The 22,718-nt window shown below is 51.8% G+C and overlaps 10 protein-coding genes across 10 annotated transcripts; 5 read left to right on the top strand and 5 right to left on the bottom strand.

The window, feature by feature from the left end:
* Positions 1–2,183: 2,183 nt before the first annotated feature.
* CTRU02_207687 (uncharacterized protein) lies at positions 2,184–4,796 on the bottom strand (the record flags this gene model as incomplete). Its single annotated transcript, XM_036727453.1, has 2 exons — positions 2,184–4,066; positions 4,124–4,796. 2 exons carry the CDS (start codon positions 4,794–4,796, stop codon positions 2,184–2,186), a joined length of 2,556 nt encoding a protein of 851 aa, XP_036580819.1.
* Positions 4,797–5,880: 1,084 nt separating this feature from the next.
* CTRU02_207686 (upf0016 domain-containing protein) lies at positions 5,881–7,551 on the bottom strand (the record flags this gene model as incomplete). The annotated part of the gene is made up of 3 exons (XM_036727454.1): positions 5,881–5,951; positions 6,000–6,873; positions 6,925–7,551. The coding sequence occupies 3 exons, from the start codon at positions 7,549–7,551 to the stop codon at positions 5,881–5,883; spliced, it is 1,572 nt and encodes a 523-aa protein (XP_036580820.1).
* Positions 7,552–8,570: 1,019 nt separating this feature from the next.
* Positions 8,571–10,477, top strand: CTRU02_207685 (WD repeat domain-containing protein; the record flags this gene model as incomplete). Its single annotated transcript, XM_036727455.2, has 3 exons — positions 8,571–8,760; positions 8,814–8,945; positions 9,006–10,477. The coding sequence occupies 3 exons, from the start codon at positions 8,571–8,573 to the stop codon at positions 10,475–10,477; spliced, it is 1,794 nt and encodes a 597-aa protein (XP_036580821.2).
* A 512-nt stretch (positions 10,478–10,989) lies between these two features.
* On the bottom strand, positions 10,990–11,259 carry CTRU02_207684 (translocation complex subunit sss1; the record flags this gene model as incomplete). Its single annotated transcript, XM_036727456.1, has 2 exons — positions 10,990–11,117; positions 11,175–11,259. The coding sequence occupies 2 exons, from the start codon at positions 11,257–11,259 to the stop codon at positions 10,990–10,992; spliced, it is 213 nt and encodes a 70-aa protein (XP_036580822.1).
* Positions 11,260–12,679: 1,420 nt separating this feature from the next.
* CTRU02_207683 (RRM domain-containing protein) lies at positions 12,680–13,773 on the top strand (the record flags this gene model as incomplete). Its single annotated transcript, XM_036727457.2, has 2 exons — positions 12,680–13,065; positions 13,122–13,773. 2 exons carry the CDS (start codon positions 12,680–12,682, stop codon positions 13,771–13,773), a joined length of 1,038 nt encoding a protein of 345 aa, XP_036580823.2.
* Positions 13,774–14,603: 830 nt separating this feature from the next.
* On the bottom strand, positions 14,604–15,785 carry CTRU02_207682 (SET domain-containing protein; the record flags this gene model as incomplete). The annotated part of the gene is made up of 2 exons (XM_036727458.1): positions 14,604–15,608; positions 15,666–15,785. 2 exons carry the CDS (start codon positions 15,783–15,785, stop codon positions 14,604–14,606), a joined length of 1,125 nt encoding a protein of 374 aa, XP_036580824.1.
* Positions 15,786–16,585: 800 nt separating this feature from the next.
* CTRU02_207681 (coenzyme Q biosynthesis protein Coq4) lies at positions 16,586–17,446 on the top strand (the record flags this gene model as incomplete). The annotated part of the gene is made up of 1 exon (XM_036727460.1): positions 16,586–17,446. One exon carries the CDS (start codon positions 16,586–16,588, stop codon positions 17,444–17,446), a length of 861 nt encoding a protein of 286 aa, XP_036580825.1.
* A 284-nt stretch (positions 17,447–17,730) lies between these two features.
* CTRU02_207680 (2-dehydropantoate 2-reductase) lies at positions 17,731–19,292 on the bottom strand (the record flags this gene model as incomplete). The annotated part of the gene is made up of 5 exons (XM_070204940.1): positions 17,731–18,013; positions 18,137–18,240; positions 18,307–18,442; positions 18,504–18,543; positions 18,902–19,292. The coding sequence occupies 5 exons, from the start codon at positions 19,290–19,292 to the stop codon at positions 17,731–17,733; spliced, it is 954 nt and encodes a 317-aa protein (XP_070061473.1).
* Positions 19,293–20,617: 1,325 nt separating this feature from the next.
* On the top strand, positions 20,618–21,261 carry CTRU02_207679 (Sas10/Utp3/C1D family protein; the record flags this gene model as incomplete). Its single annotated transcript, XM_036727461.1, has 3 exons — positions 20,618–20,795; positions 20,851–21,023; positions 21,073–21,261. 3 exons carry the CDS (start codon positions 20,618–20,620, stop codon positions 21,259–21,261), a joined length of 540 nt encoding a protein of 179 aa, XP_036580827.1.
* A 720-nt stretch (positions 21,262–21,981) lies between these two features.
* Positions 21,982–22,613, top strand: CTRU02_207678 (CHCH domain-containing protein; the record flags this gene model as incomplete). The annotated part of the gene is made up of 2 exons (XM_036727463.1): positions 21,982–22,205; positions 22,340–22,613. 2 exons carry the CDS (start codon positions 21,982–21,984, stop codon positions 22,611–22,613), a joined length of 498 nt encoding a protein of 165 aa, XP_036580828.1.
* Positions 22,614–22,718: the final 105 nt, after the last annotated feature.

The following is a 22,718-nucleotide window of genomic DNA, read 5'->3' as shown; positions in this document are numbered from 1 at the left end:
TTCCACCTTGGGTCTTCCTTCCAACGTCAAAGACAGATCTTAGGCTGGCCTGCGAACTCAACGTCAATGCCTCCCACAAAGCCCAATTATTCGTCCTCCAGACGCAAAGGCTATAAGCCGTACACCAGTTCCACAGTCTCTGCGCGTCGTCAGCACGTTATCAGCAAATACAGAAATGCTTCGTTTTATCAGCGTCCCAAAATACGCGATACTTCACAAAAACTTGTGATTAGCGGGTTTTTCATGTGCGAGTGCTGTCCGAGTAATCCCAAAAAGTTCACAACAGCTGAAGAGCTGCAGTAAGATCATCTTCGAGGTTCACGTACGCTGTTACTGAAATTATGCAGCGCTCATGAAACGGGAAAACGAACATCTTCTCCCCTGTCATCTGAGTATGAGAGCATAGATGAGACTGAAACTAGTCCGGTCGAGCCTGTCAACCAGCAAACGTGGATTGGGGAGGATGCGATGTTGTACTCTAGTCGATCAAAGGGCTCAAAATTTCGACCATTGAGCCTGCATATGAACTGCGACTTCGAACCGATAACACGGACAAACTTTTCGGTTCACCCTACCATCTCAAAGGATTATACAGCTGGCGAAAAGGCGCGCCAGGCCGACCTATTTGCTGCCTTGGCTAAACGGCTGCATAGCTATCCCTCCCAAAATCGTGGTAGAATGTCAGCATCAGGCAAGCCCGTGGTTCGACCTATAAAACAGAACACTTCGCTTTTCTACGCTGACTTGAATTCCTATTATGGATCGAAGTGGTAATATATATGCTAGAAAAGAGCAGAGAGAACCTACGGTTAAAGAAGTAGAAAGCAATTGGCAACATGGTAGTCATGCCAGATCAGGCCCTTCGTATTTGGATTTTTACTTTGGAAACATGTGCCTCACGCTAAAATTTCAGTATAGCCGGAAGCATTCGGGCAGGTTGACGTAAACTTAAAGAGAGAGACATTTTCTCGAGAGATTGGTTGGAAAAACCATGGTCTCTTGTTATTCACAAAGCTAAACAACCAGACACTTTTCTGATGCTATGTTAGCTTCTCTTCAGGAGCTACTCTATCCATCCCCCGTTGTTGAGTATTTTATTCAAGCTCATGCCCGCCTGTACAATCCAGATGTTGGTCATTCTGCATGTTTACCTCGAATGCCGTACACCATGACGTTCTAAAAACACAACAGCGCAGCCTAGGTAAACAGCCAAAGGCGGACATATCAAACACATGTCACTCAAGACATTCTAGACTTTGAAATGCTTGAAGGGGTAACATGTCACATGCTAGATCGCCCCGAAACCATAAATGAGAGTTGTTTTGAAATAACTTTTGGGCAGTCCGTTGAAAAACAGGTGCTTTGAGTCTCTTGGTTCAAATGTCAGCAAAAACAGGTAGGTCTAGCCATTCCTGACTTTAGAGGCAACGACCTGCATGAGCTAGGTAGGAAAGCCTGATGTCCCAAAATATGCAGAATACCTAAAATAATTATGATGTTTGTCAGGAACGTCCAGCGTAGAGTTCCTTCGATTGTTGTGAGCCTGAGGAACATCTGAAATCTTCCTGATTTGGCAGGCATGTCTAGGAACCAGCTTCCTCCCGTACCCACTACCCGTCACGTGTCAATAAGGGCTGACTAAGAAGCTTGGGCCAGCTAATCTCAAGGCATCCCAGTCTATATAAACCTCGCCACCCTCCGCGCTTCTTTCAACTTTCTCTCTCCTTTTTTTCTTCATACTTACCTTATCTGGCCACCTGGGGATCAAGAAATCCGGGTGGCAGAGAGGGAGGCCTGCATTGCACATCGCGGAGTCGACCTCTCTCGATTGCCCTTCGGGGCCATCGTGGGTGCAATTTTTGATTTTTGCCTGTCGCAAGACAACATCTTTTCATTGTGCTTGTCGCCTCTGTGCGGCGGTATGAAGAAGAGTAACGAGTGGATGGTATCTGATTTGTGTGATGTTTGCCAATAGTTAGTACAAGTTAATCTCAATCTCAAGTTGCCTAAGTGGATGAACATCTCATTGTTTGGGTCGATCATGGGAACGCTGTGCAGCCACAGAACTATCGGACCACGTCCTTGACTGATCAACAACAGAATGAACGCGCCAAAGGTCACGATACCTGCTACCTGAATCTCCAGCGACAATTGCCCTCATCCTAATAAACTATCTTACTTGATTAGCACAGCACCACCGTCTCCCAGCGAGGACTACAGTCTTTCCATCGGCTGACCCTCACAGATCCCGCCCCGATGCGTCTTGCGACGAACGGCTCAAACGACAGTCTCTCAACTAGCAAAACGTTGAACCTCCACATCTCGTGAAACTGCCCCTCGATGAAAGCCCACTCGTTTCTGTCCGTGATTGTGACTTCCAACCCGGCGCTAATCACAACAAAATCGAGCAGCTTCCTCCGGTCCCTCGTGCCCTTTCGCCCTGCAATCCAATCTACATCCATCTTGTCAAGATAACCGACCTGCCTTCCCATGAGGTCCAAAATCTCCGCGTCTTCTCTCGCCCACTCTTTCCCGGATGCTCTTACTCCCGTATTCGTCCAGTCGCGTCCGATCCTCAACGACGCAACAGTGGTGCTGAAAACTAACGCCCCAGGGAAATCTCGCGCGATGGCAACAGCTTCCGGCTTAAGCTCAGTATGCGCGAGGGCCTCCCACGGGCTGTGAGGGCATGTACGCCACATCTCCGCGTATCGCTGGTTTACCTCTTCCGATACACGGACTTTCCCGCCATCCATTCTCCTCTGCATGGGAGGAAGCTTCTCAGGCCCAGGGATTTTGACCAACCGCATCCCTGTGCCCATCCAGCGTTCTGTCACGCGCATGGGTCGAAGCCCGCCTACTCCTTTGGGGTCCTGGAGATGAAAGTACACCAAGGTCACAATACGGACAAGCTTGGTGTCTACAAGCTTAGCCTCGCCATGGATCCATTGATAACTGGCCGTCCCCATCCATGCCGCCCAGCTCCAGCTCGGGATCCAGTCCACTCCTTGACGACGTGATGCAGCACCTATATGACTCCACATCAGAGCCTGGGGGAGATGTACCTCTGGAATTCCGTACACCTTTTCGGAGCGCATCGCTTTTTTGACCGCGTTTCCCACCCCTGCGAACGCGTTGAGGACGTCGGCGCTGTGCGAGAATTGGCGGGACGTATAGTCCTCGACCCAGTGGCAGTAATGTGCAAGTGATACTTGGTTTGCCAGTCTGATCGTGGCGCTTTTGCGATGGGGAGGTCGGCGGTAGAAGCCTGGTATACTAGGAATATGGCGGCGTTTCTTTGCATACTCAGGAGATGTGTTGGCATCTTGCTCGGAGGCACTGGCGTCCGTGTCCTCTTCCAAGTGCTCCGTAGATACTTGCTCACTGGATGTTTTCTCTTGGCTCTCTGGTGTTTGGGACGACTTTTTAGGATAGTTCCAGGTGAGTTCCTCAGTGGCCTGACCGCGGCAACATTCAAATAAGACTTGATATTCCGTGATAAAAAGTCGGCGTCTCGACAACAGCCTCTCTTGGAAGGTCCAGCCCCTCCGGTTCCATAGTGAAGCGTCAACGATAGTTTCAATACCGTTCGGATCTATCCCTCGCCACCCTCGCCAAGTGTTCCTGTTCCGCGGTGGTCCCCATAAGGAGGCCCGTGGCATTCTGTGATAGTCGGCGTAGCCTGGCAGTCCCCTTCCCTTGCGATCGTTCAAGGCCGACATGATGGAAAAGGCAGCCGACTGGTAGATCCGGTCCATGCCCTCTATCTGGTCTGGCTTGGAGCGCTCGTCATCTTGGATAATGCAGAGCCGATCTACCCAGAGATAGGTCTCGCCAAGGTCCCTGCATAACGAGATTGTATCGGTGATGATTCGGGGGAGGGTGACTGCCAAAAGACTCCCTTCGACCTCTAGGTCACTGGCATTTGCGTTTATGAGCTGGGCGTGTCCGGCACCCTCACTCGCTTCCCACATGTAGCTCAGCGCAACGAAACGTACAGGTTTGACGGGTTGGACGATGGTCATCGAATGTACGTCAATAACCCGGAACCCATATGGAAGGTCAGCTGCAAATAGTTAGAGACAGGATGTTTGAATTAGATTTGGACTCTGAAGGTACTCACATATCGATCGGTATTGCCCAACACACTCCTTGCCATGCAACATCTCGCAACCATCAATCCACCCTTTTAGTGTAGAAACATCAAAACTTTCGGCCTCCCAGGCATCAACAGCCTGTAACCGTGGTGTGTCACCTTCCAAATATTTCATCTGGAACTGAGGCGTTACGGCAAAAGGTGGCGGCAGCGGCAGCGGCAGCGGCAACGGCGCCACATCACCACTACATGTCCCATCCAGAACGACACTAAGCGTCAGCTCCAAAAACATCTTAACCGATATCTCGCCTTCAACAGAGCGATTCAGCCTGCGCTTCTGGTCTTTCATCAATCCTGAATCCAGGAAAAATGGTCCCTGGACAGCGACATAGACGCTCTGCTCTGGGCTTTTCCTCAACCAGTCACACTCCCGCCGACGGCTCTCAACTGCTGTGGACACCGCACGGCAGATCAGACAGTTCTTAGCACCCTGAGATATTGTGCTGAGGGGCAGGTAATAATGTGCCTTGGGGCCATGGCCAGCGGCGAACTCGGGAATGTCCCAATCTTGGCATCGCGAACAGAGACGGGGGTTAGGTTGTTTTGGCCGCCGCGCCGCGATGTCCCTCTTGAAATGATTGATTGGCGGTGCTCCCACCGGAAAAGCAATGTCCGGGGAGAACCTAGTTCTCGACAACATCCAAGGAGGAGACCCAAGTTTACAGAGAGTCGTCTAGAGGAGGGCAGTCCTGTTGTCGGCTTATTTCAAACACATCGGAACAGTGAGACAACTAAGGCGGCAATTGGGCCTCTTTGTGGCGCAACAACGATTATCATAAAAGCTTGAAATTTCTTGGCATCTTCTCCTTGTGAAGGAGTGTTACCGTCTTGGGAACCCGACTCTTATGGGGAAGCAGAGATGTTGCAAATGGCAAGACGAACAACTTGGGGAATGATGAAAGGTGGGGGCAGGGGTACAACGTGAGCAACTTCTGCGTCAGCTGGGGAACTTTGGCCAGGGATTCATGATTGGGGCCAGGTCCTTTGACTACCATCATTAGCGTAACCTGGCTTAAGCTACTCGAAACAAGCTCTTGATAGCGCAGCACATACTGCGCTTGCTTACTTCAATAATTACGAAATCGAATGTAGCATGAGTTGTACAGCTGGCGTTGCGCGTTGTAGGATCGGCGCAGTTCGGCGTAGTGCTAGTCTGATCCAGGAAGTAAACGATATCGCTCTTCTGAACCATTACAATCAAAGTATGAACTTATCAACATATGCGATAGACTAAGAAGTGCAAATAACGCCAATGCATTGTGTATAGCCGGACCCTCCCAGGCTGCATAACTAACCTGGGAGATGTCTCTTCCGTATAACTCCCAACCCATACCCCTATGGCCCAAGACTTCTTATTATACATGTGTAATTCCAACTCACACAAAGCTGCTATTTTTTGACTTTCCATCGCAACCGAATGCTTTCGCCTGCTAGTTTCCCAAGGGATTTCCCCGTCCCTTTACCGTTTGCTATCGTATTTATGACCAAGACAATGAAACAGGCTCGACGCCTAATGTAGTTATCTTTCAGCCATTTGATTCGTATCCCTCCCGTGCCGATGGGGAGAAATCAACCAAGGGCTATCTGATTAAAAGTTCATGTAGCGAATGTGGGGTGTACCGTATGAAGGGCATGACTGAGTCGAAGGGTGATGAGACATGAAGAATGGCGTATTCTATACAAGAAGAAATTTCAGGGTGCGAAGACAAGTGTCGTCGGAGCCGTTAAGCGTAGAACGCCTCAATAAAGTAGATGAAGCCGAAAACCAGGAAGGCCACAGCACCACCGACAGTGACTAGAAAAGGTTAGAAGTAAACTTGGATCGGGCAACGCTTTAACTTACCAACTTTGAGGGAGACACGACCTGCAATGGCGCGACCGCCGATAACAGCGGCGCCAGTGCAAATGCAATGTCCGAACATAGCACCAAAAGTAACCCACCAGTAGTCCTGTCCTGCGGCCATGGCAATGGTCGCAATCTGGCTACGGTCACCCCACTCACCAAGGAAGGTCATGACGAAAGTCTGAACCCAAGCAGGGCTGAGGAGCAGGGAGAAGAGATTGTTCAGACCCTGCAGGGAACCTCTGAGACCACCAGGACCGGGAGACAGGCTTCTGCCCGGAGAGGTGGACGCCGAGCGCGGAGGCGAGGGGAAGCGACTCTTGGATCTGGACTTTCTGTCATTGAGACCCATCTCCAATGCATAGGGAGACACAGTAGAGCCCCGTCTCTTGTTCTCCTTCTCCTTTTCAGCAAGTTCCCTCTCGACCTCGTGCAGCTCGGCCGTAACACCCTCATTAGGGTCCATGGCGAGACCCTCGCGAAGCAACTTCGCACCGAAAACGAAGAACAGACCAGCGGCAAGAAAGCTTGTCACACGCTTTGGAATCAAAGTCGGGACTGCATGGCCAAGAACAGCCGACAGAACAGTCATGACCAAAAGGGCGCCAAAGGCAGCGGAGAAGACCACCATCCGGTCATGCTTCATCGCCATAAGTGCGGCCACAAGGAATGTCTTGTCGCCAACCTCGGAAACGAGAATCATTGTCAATGACAATACGAAGGAATGGAAAGGCTGGATGACACCCTCTTCGGTGTCTTCAGCTGAGGTGGAGGATTTTCCTTTTGACTTCGGAAGGTCTAGATGGTCTTTGTGTGCCGAGTTGGGAATCGGATTCGGCTTGTCGTCAAGCTTGTTGGGTAGGTCTGCAGGTTTCTGCGGTATGTTAGCATCTTGTGGTCGGCTGGTATGGCGTTAGAAACTCACTTCAAGTCCCGCGACATGTTCGGGAGTATGTCGGTCATGGTCGTGATCCTTGTCCTTGCTAGAGTCCTTCTGCGAGTCCTTGTCGCTCAAAATCTTCTCCTGTTCGCTGTGTGGCAGAGGAGGCTGCTCCTTAGGAGCTACTGGCTTTGTGTCGACCTTTCCACCCGTTCTTCCCTCCGCGGCCTTGCGCGCTTTGTCTTTTTCGCTGACACCTCCCTCAGTGCCGGTGGTGCCCTCCTTGGGCTTCTGGCGGGTCTTGTCGTCCATAACACCATCGTTCTTCTCGGGGATCTTTTTGCCATCGATAACGGTCGGATCAGATGGGCGTCCCTTCAAGGGAGGTAAGTCCTTCTTGGAATCGACATCAGCGACTTTCGCCTTCTTGTCGCCGTCATTGTCTTTGTCGACCCATGGACCCTGATGGGGCATGCCGTCCTTGCCATCGACGGGGGCATGCTCCGTGCCATACCGTGTCTTGATGGTAGAGCCAACAGCCGGATCAGCAGTTTTGTCTGTGGAAGCTACTGCTTTGGCATCGTTCTTGTCCTTGGTTTCGACCGCAAGTCCCGCGACGAGACCAGGAATGAGAAGGAGGAGCAGAGGGGAGTGGCGGGTTCGCATCCTCATGTTGACTCGTTCGGGGGTATCGTGCCTCACACTCAGGGGCAATGCGGTGGGATGTGAAAGAGAGTTTGGTGATGGTACTCAATGTTCTGTCCTGGGCCAGGGGGGAGGGAAAAGTAAATGGTTTCTGATTACACTGCCAATGCGACCGCTAAGCCACGGGTTCTAAATTTGTTACGTATCTTTTGGCTGCACGGCCACGAGGGGGGACACCATTTGAGGACGCGCCGCGGTGCCCCCATGTTCCGATGGACCAGCGATGCTCCACAGGGGCGACTTCAGTTGGCGGGCCCCGGAGACCCCAGTAGCCCCTTACACGTACGCTAGACTAATTCCACCAGGGGCTGCTAATATGGGATATATTCATAGAGGACACAGTAGGCTCGGATAATGGACTTGGATGTATCAGCAATGCAAGGGGCCCACGGTGTTCATGTCAACAATCCATAGTAAAGCGAGGTAATAGGACGCAAAAGCAAGCGTACAGACAGGTCAACATAATAATGGAGTGAATAAAGTAGTTGTGATCATCGTGTTTCCCAGCAAGTGGGTGCATCACCCAGGTTGTCACCAGTTGACCCCAGATTTGCTTACAGATTTCTGGGTTTGCTAAACCAAAGTCGAAAGATACGTACCGCATCACTTTGGTGGACTGCTGCGGCGAGAGCTCCAGGTCCTGCGTCGCACTGAACGCCGGAGCTTACAGTAGCTTCGTTATCTTATCTCCGCCGACCGGCCAGGGAACCCCACCTATTCCGGACCATAATGAATGTCGTCACGAACAACCGCCTCTCCATGAAACATAAGCTGGTCACCGCTTTTCACAGCATCTTGTCGCTGATTTCAATCCGTCTTTTTTTCTCCTGTTTATTTTGAATATCCTCGAAAGCAAGCAAGATATTTACGAGACTGCCACAGACGTTCCCTTATCGAGCTCGCTGTCATACATCGGCAGTCTCACATCCGAGCTCCGTTGTATCACGTACCTTCAATCCGAACTTTGTGAACACTAATAACTCGAAATGGACCCTTTTGATGGTTCCCGGTCGCCATCTCCTCCCAATATGGAGCCTGCGAGTGATGATGATCAACCCACTTGGAGATTATTCTTCGATCCGGAAGATGCCAACGATATGGACAACGATGAGGAGTACGACCCTGATTTCCAAGATGAACCGGACGAAGAAGATGACGATGACGATGAATATCATGGTATGGAGTTGCAAAGATTTTTTCATGACCATATCTGACTTACTCTGATACAGATGCCGATGACGGTGGCGACGGCAATGTAGAGGTTGAAGTGTTCATGGGCGCAGGCGAAGACGATGACGAAGATGAGGATGAGGGAGCCGATGCATCCGACAACACGATCTCGAGAATTATGGCTCTTATAAGTAAGTTTTAAGATGACTTTTTTTCAAGTCCTTGGCGCCCTGACTAACATGCGTCAATAGCTGGTGCGGGCAATGGAACAGGATTCTTAACGAGGGCACAGTTGCTCGGCTTGATCCAGAGTGGCGAAGTTACGCTGCGCAGTACTCTCGACGATGAAGACGACGATGATGATATGGGTTGGGGCAGGCGAAGGAGGCGGCCCCGCAGAGAGCCGGCCAAATTTCCCAAAGTACCGAGCGACGAAGGCACTAAGTTGATGCACTCTGGTGTATTTGGCGCAAACGAGTACCGCGTGACAAAGAAGAAGCAACTGGCGCGAAGGATACTAGATCGCGAGCTGGGACTGGGCACCCGACGGGATAGGCAACAAAACCAAGATCTTATGGCCCAGGGCATGATACCATCAACCAAGCCCGAGATGATCGTACATTATGACGACCCTGTCTACTCTGGTCAATTCTCTGACGACGGCAACTTTTTCTATGCATGCGGTCACGACTTCAAGGTCCGCATGTACGACACATCGAATCCATACAACTGGAAGTACTATAAAACAGTCAACTACCCATGGGGCCAGTGGACATTGACAGATGCGTCTTTGAGCCCTGACAATCGTTGGCTCGCTTATACATCGATTCAAAGCAATGTGTGCCTTGCACCTACAGACCCGAATGATACAGGAGACCCGTACACACTCGACCTTGCTCAGGGGAGTACAGGGCAGAGGAACGCAGGGTGGCGTTCAAGGCATTCGTTTGGTATTTGGTCCGTCAGGTTCTCAGGCGATGGCCGAGAGCTTGTGGCAGGTACCAACAGCCAATCGATTGTTGTTTACGACATTGAGTCGCGAACCGTACTTCACAATGTTGTTGGCCATACGGATGATGTAAACGCCGTCTGCTTTGCGGACAAATCATCTCCCCATATTCTTTATTCTGGCTCGGACGACGCCACCATCAAGGTCTGGGACCGACGCAGCATGGGAGACCAACGGCCGGCCGGTGCCTTTGTGGGCCATGTCGAGGGGCTTACGTATATCGATAGTAAGGGCGACGGCCGGTATATCTTGAGTAACGGCAAGGATCAGACCATGAAGCTATGGGACCTTCGCATGGTCATGTCCATGTCCAAGTACGAAGAGCTCAACCCCCAGCGAGTTACCATGAATAGCGACTTCGACTATAGGTGGGGGACTTACAGGGACGAGGACTGGTTCCCTCATCCAAATGACAACTCCCTCGTCACATTTAGGGGGCACCGGGTGATGCGCACACTGATCCGTTGCCATTTTTCGCCGCCGTCCAGCACCAATTCCCGATATGTTTACTCAGGCAGTCAAGATGGCAAGGTTTATATTTGGAATTTAGATGCGACATTGGCAGGCACCATTGATGTGAGGAAGGCGACTAAAAACTCACGACCTCTCGAACGCAGGTATCGCATCTACCACGGCGACGACTTTCCGGGCTGGAACACATGCGTGCGCGATGTGAGCTGGCATCCAAATGCCCCAGTACTCGTCGGTGAGTAATAACATACCCCATGATCAAAGGTCAGCGTTAACATTACCCAGCGTCCGCATGGAACGGCTTCAATATGGCCCATGGAACTTGCACGTTGCATTCGTATAATGAAGCCGAGGAAGACGAGGCGGAGCCAAAAATGGGCCGCAACGTCGACGAGAAGCTAATCACTGTCGGCGAGACGTTCCGCATGTAAAGTGTAATTGAAAAAAAAAAATCACATGAAAAGGACAACATGGGATGATTATTTCGATTATTTGTACATCCTCCACACATGTCAACCCCTCTTTTGGCAATGATACATGATTTGATGAAGCCACTGGATTCGGGGTATCTCCTAACGCTAGTGCGTGTTTTCCGCCTTTCGAGGTTGCCGCAATGCATTGCAACCTGCCCGTGTGATGATTCTGAACCCCCTGCTTTCGTATAACGTGTTCATCTTGACCGACTGCGTCGACGGGAGTATGTTCGATAAGCCGTGTCGTATAATTGTTGCTTCCGTTAGACAACGATTGGCTATTTATGCGCCACCGACAAGAATGTTGTTGACGGGGATGTGGATGAGCTTGACGATGTAGCCAACCGCACCCATGATGAGGAAACCAACACCAACGGCCTGGCAGAGCTTCAGGAACTCGACCTTGTCGGCTGGTGACAAGTTAGCATTGACGCGAGTAAAAGGAAAGAAAAAAAGTCATCACGTACGCTTGGTGCACCGTCTCATGAACTGGACACCCTCCTGAGCGAACTCGGAGGGAACCTCGAGGATCTCCTTAACCTGGTCGGCCATTGTGGATAGAAGCGCGTGGGTATCAAAGAAGAGAATGTGGTTTTTGGTCAGGTAATAGTCGCAACAGAATGTCAATGAACCGCGACAGAGAAATCAATCGTCAGGTGGATAAAAGGAAGGCGCGGCGTCGGGTGTTTAAGACGTGCAGGTCGGTAAGGTGGAAGATTCGAGAGGTCAATGGCGGAGGGAGATGTGTTAAATTGAGCGCGCTGTCACTGAGGGTCCCCAAAATTTCGGGTTACGCTCCTGCTATGGCAGGAAGCCAGATTGCCATAAAGGAGGAAGGGAGGAATAATACCCCGGCTCCGAAGCACGCGCCACTTCATGCTTATCTAACATCGATAATGAGCATGTGGGGCTATTTACAGTGGAGCGGGTGATTGCGAGCCCCTGGATTTCCCCCGCCAGTAGGCAAAAGGGTCGCTGGTCTGGGCCTGTCTGGGCAAGTCATAGTTACAGCAGGCACATGACAGTGAGGAAAATACGTATCGCGCCAGCTCACAGAGTGCTAAGCACCTGGAAGGCTCCACTGAAGCACCCACTGGCTGCGTCTGTGCCTGCCACAGCCTGGTGGCCGTGGCCCTTGCCTGGTTCCGCCTGGTTCAGGATGCGACCTCAGCTCTTTCAGGAGCTTCCCCCAGTTTTCTTCTCTTCCCAAACGCTCCTCCACTCCCTCCCTCAACCGCATTTCTTTCATCGCGTCAACGTCCCGACGACCTGACCTCCCTTGCTGTACCGACACCCAACACAGCACATTGTATCGAGTCCGACGTATTACCTCGTCGTCCTCGTATAATCGTTATAGTCGCCAGCGAAGCATACTTACGGCTGTTGACTTCGGCCAGAAACCTTAATTGGCTTCTTGGATCACCAACTAACTACACCGGCTGACAGTATTCGGTCGCGCAGTCAGCGGGAAGGCACGCGCGTGGAAGCAACGGCTCAAGGCGGTGGCAGAACGGGCAAACGGACTCTTGAATCTGGGGATTCTGTTTCCACCTTTCTCACTCGTCCAACTTTATCTTTTGCCTGTACCTAAGGCTTTTTGGGCCGAATAAGGAAAGAAAAACCAATCATCTCCGCCCTTTGGGAAGACCAAGGCACAGAGCTTTGTCTTCAATTTTATTTGGTTGAAAAAAAGGAGAGGACCCCTGGCTTGGGCATTCAATCCAACCTCTTCCCATCCTGTCCTGTCTGCGGAACGAGGAGTGTACGTATCAGTTGTTTTCTGCCTCCATCCTGTTTTATTCGAGTTTTCTTTAGTTCAAAATTCTGGCAATGACCCTGTATCTGGCAGCGGCTGATAATCCTGTTCAAAGACTGCAGACGGTCCCTGTATCTCGCAGACTAATAACAACCTTATTACAACTACAACCAAGCTCTTTACTTCAACTCACGGCTACCAGATACCACCATCAACATGGCTGAGGAGGAATTTGAGATCGATATTTACGGTGATGCGCCCCAGGATCACCAAGATGGTAACAATGAGGCATATGATGGGCAGCAAGCCAATGGGCATGTCGACGACCACCCTGACGAACAGAAGCAAGACCACCAAGAAGAGTACCACGAACAAAACGAGCACCAAGACCAGCAAGATGCGACTGCCCCTCAGCAAGGTGTCAAGAGAAAAGGTGATGATCGACTGGTCGATCCTGGCGCGACGACAGCCATTATGATCTCGGACCTCAACTGGTGGAACACCGATGACGACATTAGGGGGTGGTGCAGGGAAGCCCACTGCGAGGATGAGCTCAAGGACATAACGTTTAGTGAACACAAGGTCAACGGCAAGAGCAAGGGGTAGGGAGCTTAGGAATCAGTTCATCCATGACATGCGTTTGCTAACTCCAGCACAGCCAAGTCTACGTCGAGTTCGCATCGCAACAAGCAGCAACAGCTGCCAAACACGCCATAGAGTCAACAGACGGCGCCCAGGGCGTTCCTAAGAAGCACAATGTCACCTACTCGAATCCAAATGTTAACCCGTTCCGTACGCTGCCTAAGGACGCACCGAACCGAGCGGGCAAGGATCAGAACAGTCGACCTGGTGGTAATTATAATAACCAAGCGTCTTCAATGGGTGGCGAGTTCCGTGGAAACGGGTACCGCGGTCGTGGTGGCTTCAACGGACCCCGTGGAGGAGGCATGAACCAAGGCGGCTTCAACCGCAACTTCTCGGGCGGCATGGGCGGCGGCTTTAACAACAACATGGGCGGTGGCTTCAACAATGGTATGGGAGGCGGCAATTTTGGAGGCGGTGGCTTTCAACGGGGCGGTGGCTTCGGCGGAGGCATGCGCGGCGGCCCCGGGATGCGCGGTGGCCGGGGTGGTATGAACAACCCGATGGGCGGCATGGGCATGGGCCCGATGGGTGGCATGCAGATGGGAGGCATGCCGAACATGAACATGATGGGCGGCGGTATGCCTGGTACGAAACCCCTTTCTTTTGGACTTCAGACACCTCACATTCCTCCATCACCTTTCTTCACTGCCCAACAACCCCAGTAACGCAAGGAACATTATGGCGCACACAAGAGCAAAGTTGCCAGTCTTCAGTCAAGATATTCTCCGAATTCTCAGCGCCAGAAACAACATCCGCAGCCTACATCTTTAGCGGAGGTAGGCCATTGGATTAAGGAGCACGGCCTGGTGTTTTCAACCCCCTTTTGACTATTGGCCCCTGGCCAGGAGGCAGCCCTCTAGCAAACTCGGCATGCCAACTGACCCCATTTCATTTTTGCCTCTTCCTTTCACTCCCTCTCATTTTGCTCTTGATGAGCCACCAGGCTAACTTCGTTATAGGATATGGCATGCCGCAACAGTTCAATCCGGCTTTCTTCGGTGGAAACCAAGGCGGTGGCAACGACTGGGGCAACCCTCACGGTGCGAAACGACCCCGTCCGGAGTAGTTCTCTCGTCGGCGAGGCACCGCAGAGTATAGATCTCATAGTGGGTGAAAATCACTTCGCTGCAACCCGGCATGTTGTGATGCTTGGAAGATGAATTTACTTTCAATGCAGAGTCGCAACAGCCAAAAAGCGTATTAAGGAACTTTTGAAACAGAAGGTTCCCGCCAGGTAATGGAATGTTGCTTGCGATGGACCGGCAATGGAGTCACAGATTCCCCCTGAGTTGCGGCAGATTAAAATGAGATTCCTCCGGCTTTTTAAACCTGTTTGCTCAGTCGTTGGTTCGGATGTATGGTGTACTATTAGACTTTTAGCTGCATGGGAAATGGTCACATGGCAGCTCGGCCCTGGCGTTGTTAGTTGTACGTTACAAATCGCACCCGCCCAGACTTGGAGCTGCGTTTGATCTCTTAAATGTTTGATTTCATCTTATTGGACCTTGAGGTTCTGCACTGTCGTGCGGATGAGCACCTGCACTTGCCTCCAACGCGCTACAAGCATTTCCCGCTGAAATTCTTCTCCATCACTCAGCCCGTTTACAATCTCGATTTTAGAGGAAATGTCATTGTCGTATGCAGCCAACAACTCCTTCAGAATCTCATCAGCCTTGCCCTGCTCCACCTCACTGTCTTCGAACCCATCCACAAACCTCGCCCACCTTCTCGCTGGGAGCACAAGCGTACGAAGCGCAACCTGGGTACGGTAGCAGACCATGTCGGCGTCAGCTACGTAATTCCCCAGGAAACCACGGTCTTGGAGCTGTTCTTTGTGGGAGGCCTCCAGCCGTGGGAGGATCGCGTCGTCAAGGCACGCCTCATCCCATTCATTCTCTCCGTCACCCATGACGAAGCCGTATTCCACGAGGAGGAAATCGTTGCTGTGTCGGCCATAGCAGATGTGTATCTCATCTCCAGGGGCATAGTCTCTGTCGGCACTGATTGTGAAAGATTCTGCGTCAAAGGCGACGTTGCACCCCCTGGAAGAATGGTTGAGAAGGTCGGCTACGGGCTGGAGGATCATGTGGTCTTCCTTGCTGCGTTTGGCAGTCTTGGGGGTGACGTGGTAGAATGTGCGCGAGTTCACGAGAAGCCATGCATAACGGTATGCTTCATAGGTGAGGTCGGGCAGGGCCGAGGAGACCAGAGTCCAGTGGGACTCAAATTTCTCACGTTGAGCCGAAAGGAGCGAAGATGCCGCCGCTGGGAGATGAGCTGTGAGTGAATCTGGCCATGTCAAGGGACATGAGGAGATGTCTTGCGGCGAAGGGAAGACGGCGGACCAGGTTTTGAAAGATGACGATGTGTCGAGGGCGATGTCCGCTGCTAGGAGGGCATGAACCGCGATATCTTCTGGGAAGAGGCGGGATATCGATTTTGGGACTGTCCTAATTGTTTTTAGGCAAGGGATGGGGACATCGAGGACTGCATCGCCTTTCTGGTATGTGTTAGTCGGATAGATCATTCCATGGTGAGAGGTTGCAGATTCACTGACCTTAATAGGTGCAGTTGCGACAATGCCTATGCCACGGCCAGGTAGGGCTCTTGGACCGACATTGTTTATCGTTATGCCTTGAGTCTTCGCCCAGGTCAGGAGATTCTCAATGGCATCCATGGCAGTTGAGTCTAGCATAGGTCGGAGTGTGCTGAGTTGCAAGTGCTGACTCAAACCCAAGGCTGGACCCAACTCAAGTCAAGAAGATGATATGAGCACCGGAGAATTTCAACTGTCAAAATCAATTTACCAGCTTAAGAAATTTGATGTCCTACAAATGCCAAGGGAGGTCAGACAAAAGATGGTGGAGTGAGTGAGCCAGGATCTCATGTACGAAATCTGAGTGAACACTGAACTTGAATGAGGAACTCAAATAGGCGTGTAGCTCGACCGCGTGTGAAATATGCACAAATCTTGAAAGTACATGATCAAAACTTTGGCATCTTTCAATTGCGGATTTGGGTTAGAGTCTCAAGATCGAGTCATTTAAACCCGTTGACAGTTGATCAAGGTTGAGTGACAACAAGAGCTGGAGTTGAGACGAGTGGCTGTCAAAAACTATTCGGCCAATCATATTACGTATGCGGGGCACCAGGAGCAGTGAAACCCCAAGTTTTGGATTTTCTTTTCAGCTCTGTAGATTTCTGGCAAAAATAAAGTACCCTATAAAGCAGCAATGATCGGTGTTACTAGACGCCGATGCTCCGACCCGACAGCTCAATTCTCGGTCTTGGCTGCCATTTGCAGGGTACTACTGTGGTGAGGTAATTGACTATTTTCTGAGCTCCAAATTGTATTCCGGCCATCGAACCACCAGCACCTGATAGCTCCCAGGAGCTCCGAAAATCATTTTTTGATACAACAGCGTCATCGCATCGCTCCTTGGCGACGCTCACTTCCTCAATTTACTCCTGCAAACAATGAAAATGAAAGCCCTCTGTGCTTTCCCAGCGGCAAGCAGTCGTCGAGCCATCCCCGCCATCTGCGCCGCTTGCTCCTCAACACAATCCTCCCGCCCGTTCTCAGTGCTCAACCGCCCACCCCCGAAATACGAAGGCCATGTCCCCCTTACTAAAATCGAACGAGCGGGGCTTTTTGTTGGCGCAGGAATATGGTCTCTATTGAGTCCCTACCGTGGTGACCTCATTGCCGCTGTCGGCGAGACGACTGCGACGCCATACTTCATCTACCGCCTCCGCGATGCCATGCTCGCAGACCCAACGGGCCGTCGTATTCTTCGTGAGCGCCCGCGTATGACTTCTACATCCCTCAACCTCGAGCGACTACGTCAGCTGCCCGAGAACAGCGTTGGCCGGGCATATGTCGGCTGGCTCGACGCAGAGGGCGTGAGCCCCGACACGCGGCCGGCGGTGCGCTACATCGACGACCCTGAGTGTGCGTATGTGATGCAACGGTACCGCGAGTGCCACGATTTCTATCACGCCCTCACGGGGCTGCCGATCGTTCGGGAGGGAGAAGTTGCGCTTAAGGCGTTCGAATTTGCGAACACACTGATCCCCATGACGGGTTTTGCAGTGATGAGCTACGCAACAATGAAGAAAGGAGAACGTAGACGCTTCAGAGAGATTTATGGGCCATGGGCGTTGAGAAACGGACTGAGATCTAAGGAGGTGATCAATGTCTACTGGGAAGAGCAATTTGAGCGGGACGTAGATGACCTGAGGGCTGAGTTGGGCATTGAAAGACCGCCTAACATGAGGGACATTCGCAAAAAGGAGCGGCAGGAGAGGAAAAAGGCCAAGGAAGCCATGCAGGGCTGATAAATACGGGCATGTAATTGTAGTGTAGGTTATGTGTATTTTCGTAATGTCCAGCTGTTGGACACAAACCAATGCGGCTTTGCAGCATGCTAATAACGCCATTCCAACGCCGGCACATCACCTCTGGCAGGGCGGTTTGCCTTGTCAATCTGACCCGATGCCATGCCAAGGCAAAAACGACAACAGGTCCAGCAAGATGACTGTGTGTGTGTGTGCTTCATGATTTTTCCTCCGTACTTCATACTGCCCGTTCTGTCTTCTTTGGGGCTCATTCGATCGCATGTTTACAAGTCCAACAAGTCATCGTCGTCATCATCCCAGCCCTTGCGCCGGCTGACGACAATCTTCTCCTCTTCCTTGTTCTCGGCGACGGCGGCGAGCAGCTCCTTCAGCTGGGCTTCGGTGACCTTGCTGCGCAGCTGGCCGGACTGAGCGAGCATGATGAGTCGGTTCTCGACATCTTGTGCGCGCTGCTCCTTAACGAGGCGAATACGGCCCAGGCGGTCCGCCGCCTCCGGGTGCAGGATCTGGTTGAGAATCTGTTGCCTGGCTTCGGCTTCTTGTTGTCTGTGCACGCACCCAAGGGGCGCATTATGTCAGTGGTTATACGAATGACAAGAGCCCAGTGATTAAACATTGTCGAGCCATGGCGAAGTAAGAAAAGCAACGGCAAAATCGGGGTCGACCTACTGTCGCTGCTGCTGCTGCTCGGCCTGCTTCTGGTTCGAGCCTCCTGCGGAGCTGCCTCCCGCCCCGCCCTGCGCCTTGAGCTGCTCAAGGCGAGCCTTGCGGATCTGGGGTATGCGCGGTCAGTATTGGTCGAACATATGCCACCATAAGGGCTGCGCGTAGGTTGGTACCTGGTCAAGTTCGGAGTCGTCCATTTTTTGTGGTATCTGTGGCTTGCGCGGTGTTGATGTTTGGTTCAGGCAAACGCGGGGCGGCCCTGCCTGAAGGCAAGTTTTTGGCGGGGTTACCTTGGCTAATGGCTGGCGCCTTACAAATTTCAGAACGTGCTGGACTTGCACTTTAAGTGGTCTGACCGTCATTAACCAACCAGCTAAAGTTCACAGACATGGACGTCATGTTGAGAATGACTGCACTTCACATTTTCCAATTTGAAAGGAATTCTAATATGTTCTGGTGTGATTCTAATAGTAGTCATACAAAATGCTTTCCCGCCTTGTGAATACATAAAAACAACCTCTTACATCTTTTAACTTCACTACCGTCTTGAGGTCACTTCCATTGGAATGAAAGACCGGGTTTTATCCAGTTGCGCCTTGTGCTTCGCTTTAACCATACCGACAACCATCTCATTCGCCGGCAGCTTCATACCTAGCCTGCCCCCTCTCTCAATGAAGAATCCATTAAGATAGTCAATATCTGTCAACATCCCTCGCTGGATCTGCAATGCCATCTTGCTCGGCGCATCTCCTTTGCCTCTGAGCTTACCCATAATCTGTCTCCGCATACCCCCGCTCCGCAGCATGTTTTGTAGCTCTGGTGAATGCTTCACCTCAGGCATACGACCTACGACGTCGGCAATCTCGGACAGCAGCTGGTCAATCAACTTATTCGCCGTCGGGTTGTAGAGTACTTCTTTGTAGCGTGCGTCCAACAGGACGCAGATTGGGTCGATGACCGATGAAAACATGAGCGAAGGAATCTTGAGCTTCATCCAGCTATCAAGTTGCACGCCCTTGGCTTTGAGCATGTCGGAGGCAGCGAACTTTTCGAGCATGCCCTGCGTACGCAGCCACGTATCCGTAGAAAGCTCTTTCTCTTTGGTCTTGCCCAGGAAAGGTCGTACGCCGGTCAGCGCGGTTGTATATTCTGGCGACATTACTCGAACCGATTTTGTCTTTCTGTTATAGGCCAACGAGTGGCTCATGTGCCCGAGAACAATCGACGGTCGTTTCTCTGCGTCCGTAAAGACTCTGTTGTTCACCGCCTCAGCTACTCCTAGCCCGTCGTGCATATAACATATAGCTGTCCGATCGTCTACACGGTGCTTCACTTTCTCAAGCAACTTAATGGCCTGGCTGGGTCTCCCGCCTACCACCAAGTTGCTGATATGTCCATCGTCATCAGTTGATTCGAGGCCCTCCTTAATCGTTTCGTTCGCTTCGATCCAGGCCCCATCATGTTTTCTTGCTCCCATATTTCCCGAAATGTTTTGATAAGGTGTGTTTTGAGGTATGTTGAGCGATTTCACCGAGTCGTATATACCGTGTAGAGCATGCGATAGGAACTTCGACTTTTCATCCTGGCCCAAGATATGCACTGTACGCGAAGACGGAGGTGGCGGCGAGTTGTGTCCCATCATAACGGCTGGTACATAGAATCGGGATAACGAGTCTGCTCTGAAGATGGCGTAAAGCTCCTTCTCGTTCTGCTCCGGCTGCAGTCCCAATACCCTGTTGAACTTTTGCTTCTTCTCCTTTGGAAGGCCTAATATCGAGGCACCAGGGACTGTCGCCGCCATCTCGTTAGGCGCCACCTTTCCGGGTGCGATGCCGTGCGGCGGCGCCCCCTGACCGAGACCGCTCGTCGAGGAGTCCACGGATACACATCTGATGGCGCCCCGGCCAGTACCAACACTACCTGTCCTCCATATTGACTGTGATTTTGGTATCCGCGCAGAGAGGCGCGGTCTCGGAAGGCTTGCCAGAGTGACTGCCACGGTGGATGAGGTTATCGGGTTCGGCGCATTTACTGCGCAGTTGTCGTCGGGGTGAGGGTGGTGGTAGTGTAATGAGTCGATGAGATGTGCTCAATCGCCCAAGTTTGGTGCTTCGTATTAATTAAATAGGAGTTCGGGTATTGCACGCAGTCAATTCGTCGTTCAAGAACGTTGGTCTTCGTCGCAAGCAGGAGGCGTTGAGAGTGGATGACGGGGACATTCCTCTCAAAATTTGGCGCGTGGTAGCCGTAGAATCCCGGCCGGCAGGGTACCCACCAATTTGCAGCGATCCTAGCACCTCGTTAGATACATGCAAATCTTTCGACAACCGGATTTCTGAATTTTCAACGTCCATCTCATGCACTACAGGGTATCATATCAACTGTATCTCACCACAACGTGTTGTGCCTGACTTGAGTGAGAAACACTACATTCCGAAACACTTCTTTTCATTAAATACGGCCTCGAGAAATAAAGATTTCAAAATGGCGATGAAGGACATGGCCCAAGACCTCGACAAGCTCGATGTTCACATCGACTCCCTCGAGGATGCCCTTAAGCCCCTAATCTCCGACCTGCCTGAAATGTCTAACGAGCTTCCTCTCCTTGATAAGGCTAAGATGTTTGCTCTGACTGCATACGCCATTGAATCACTCCTCTTCTGTTAGTTTACAGCCTTGCACATCTACGAAGACCATCACGCTAACTTCATCTGCAGCCTCACTTCGTCTACAAAATGTGGATGCTAAAGACCACAACATCATGACGGAACTCAAGCGCGTGCAACAGTACTTTGGCAAAATTAAACAAGTTGAGGAGGCGCAGACGCCCGCCCAGCGGACAATGACTGTCAACACCGAGGCTGCGACTCGGATTCTCAAGGCGGATTTGGTAAGTTCCACATATAGCATGAGTTGTTGATGGAAACTGATTATTTTAGGGTGATGACAAGGCTTTGAAGAAAAGACTGGAGGAGAAGCTGGCCGAGGAGCGTGCCAAGGCGTTGCTCAACTCTATGCAGAAGACGAAGAGACCAGCGCCCGACTCGCCATCTGCCAGCTCCTCAGGCCCAGAGAAGAAGCAGAAGAACTCACGAAGGAAGAGCTCTGGCAGGAAGAACAAGCCTTGAGAACGCTTGCTTGGGAGACTTTGGAGTATGACGAACGAGTAGAAGACACAGCTGTGCATCGCTGCATTATGCCCTTTGGAATATGGGCCGCCATCGCGACAGCTTGCTTAGGTGGCACACAACACATTTCTTTGCAGCTAAACCGGCAAACAGATAGTATGTTATCTGTCTTGGCTTCGAGACGGGCAAAGGGATGTGATTTGAGCGCCCCGACTAAGCGTCCTCGGTTAGAGCCGAGAGGGAGAGAGAAGGGGAAAGAACATGGATTCGATACAGGGACAAAGCGGCGAGGCCTTTGTACATCAGGAACAAAAAGTTATACCCTCATATAGACATGGTAATATTGCTTAACGAATCACTCATACAAACCAATCAAACAGTCATTCGCATCCATGGAATAGCCCCTCTTTAACGATATGCTTTTCTCTACCCCTGACATATATCTGTCTAACCGAAAAGACCCTTCTCCACACCCAGTGACCACGCCGAATTCGCCCCAAGCTGATTGGTCACACCTTGCCACCCACCCCGGCCGAAAGCCCAAAAAAAGCCGAGCTCTAAACACCTCTCAACTCTTCTGTTCCGGCGCATAACAACTTCTGCAGGCTTCCCTCCCGATCCACGCCAGAAAAACAAAAACACGTTCCTCTCTCACCACGTCCCTCATCCACGAGAAACCTCACGCTTTTTAGTCTTACGACAACCACAAACACATTCAAAATGCCCCGTCAACGTTCCTCCGGCCGCCCTGCCGCCGCTCCCTCCCGCCCTACCGCCCCGGCCGCAAGGCCCGCGCCCACCCAGGCTCGCCCGGCCACCACCATGGCTGCTCCCCCTCAACAGCACGCTGCTCCTGCTGCTGCTCCTCCTGCCGCCGCTGCTCCCCCTGCTGCTGCTGCCCCCCAGGGCCCTGGTCTGTTCGGCCAGATGGCCAGCACTGCTGCGTAAGCCATAGCCCATTCACGCATTCCACGAGCCTGCAGAGCTTGGGACAGTCCTCTGCGTCCCGTTTTGCTCGCGCACGAGAACATGGACTATAATAAGAAAAAAAAAAAAGAATGTGCTAACAAGACAACAGCGGTGTCGCTATCGGTTCCTCCATCGGCCACGCCATCGGTGGCCTCTTCTCCGGCGGCGGCTCCTCCGAGGCTCCCGCCCCCGCCCAGGCGCAATCCAACTCTCCCATCGCCGCTGGCGCCGAGTCCCAGACGACACAGCAGTGGGGCAACAACTGTGCCGGTGCCACCCAGCAGTTCACCAAGTGCATGGACGAGCACCAGGGCAACATGCAGATTTGCAACTGGTACCTCGAGCAGCTCAAGGCCTGCCAGGCCGCTGCCAGCCAATACTAAGCTTTCCCGCCGTTGTCTCGGCGTGTCCTGTGGTTACCTTAGGGTTAGCATAGGCTCAGCTAGGTAGTTTGGCGTTCTCCGAGTAAGATCGGGTGTTATATGTAC

The sequence above is a fragment of the Colletotrichum truncatum genome (genome assembly GCF_014235925.2).
Source record: "Colletotrichum truncatum strain CMES1059 chromosome Unknown Contig_0004, whole genome shotgun sequence".
NCBI lineage: Eukaryota > Fungi > Ascomycota > Sordariomycetes > Glomerellales > Glomerellaceae > Colletotrichum > Colletotrichum truncatum.
The sequence above is the reverse complement of the archived record's forward strand: the minus strand, read 5'-3'. Positions and strand labels throughout refer to the sequence as shown.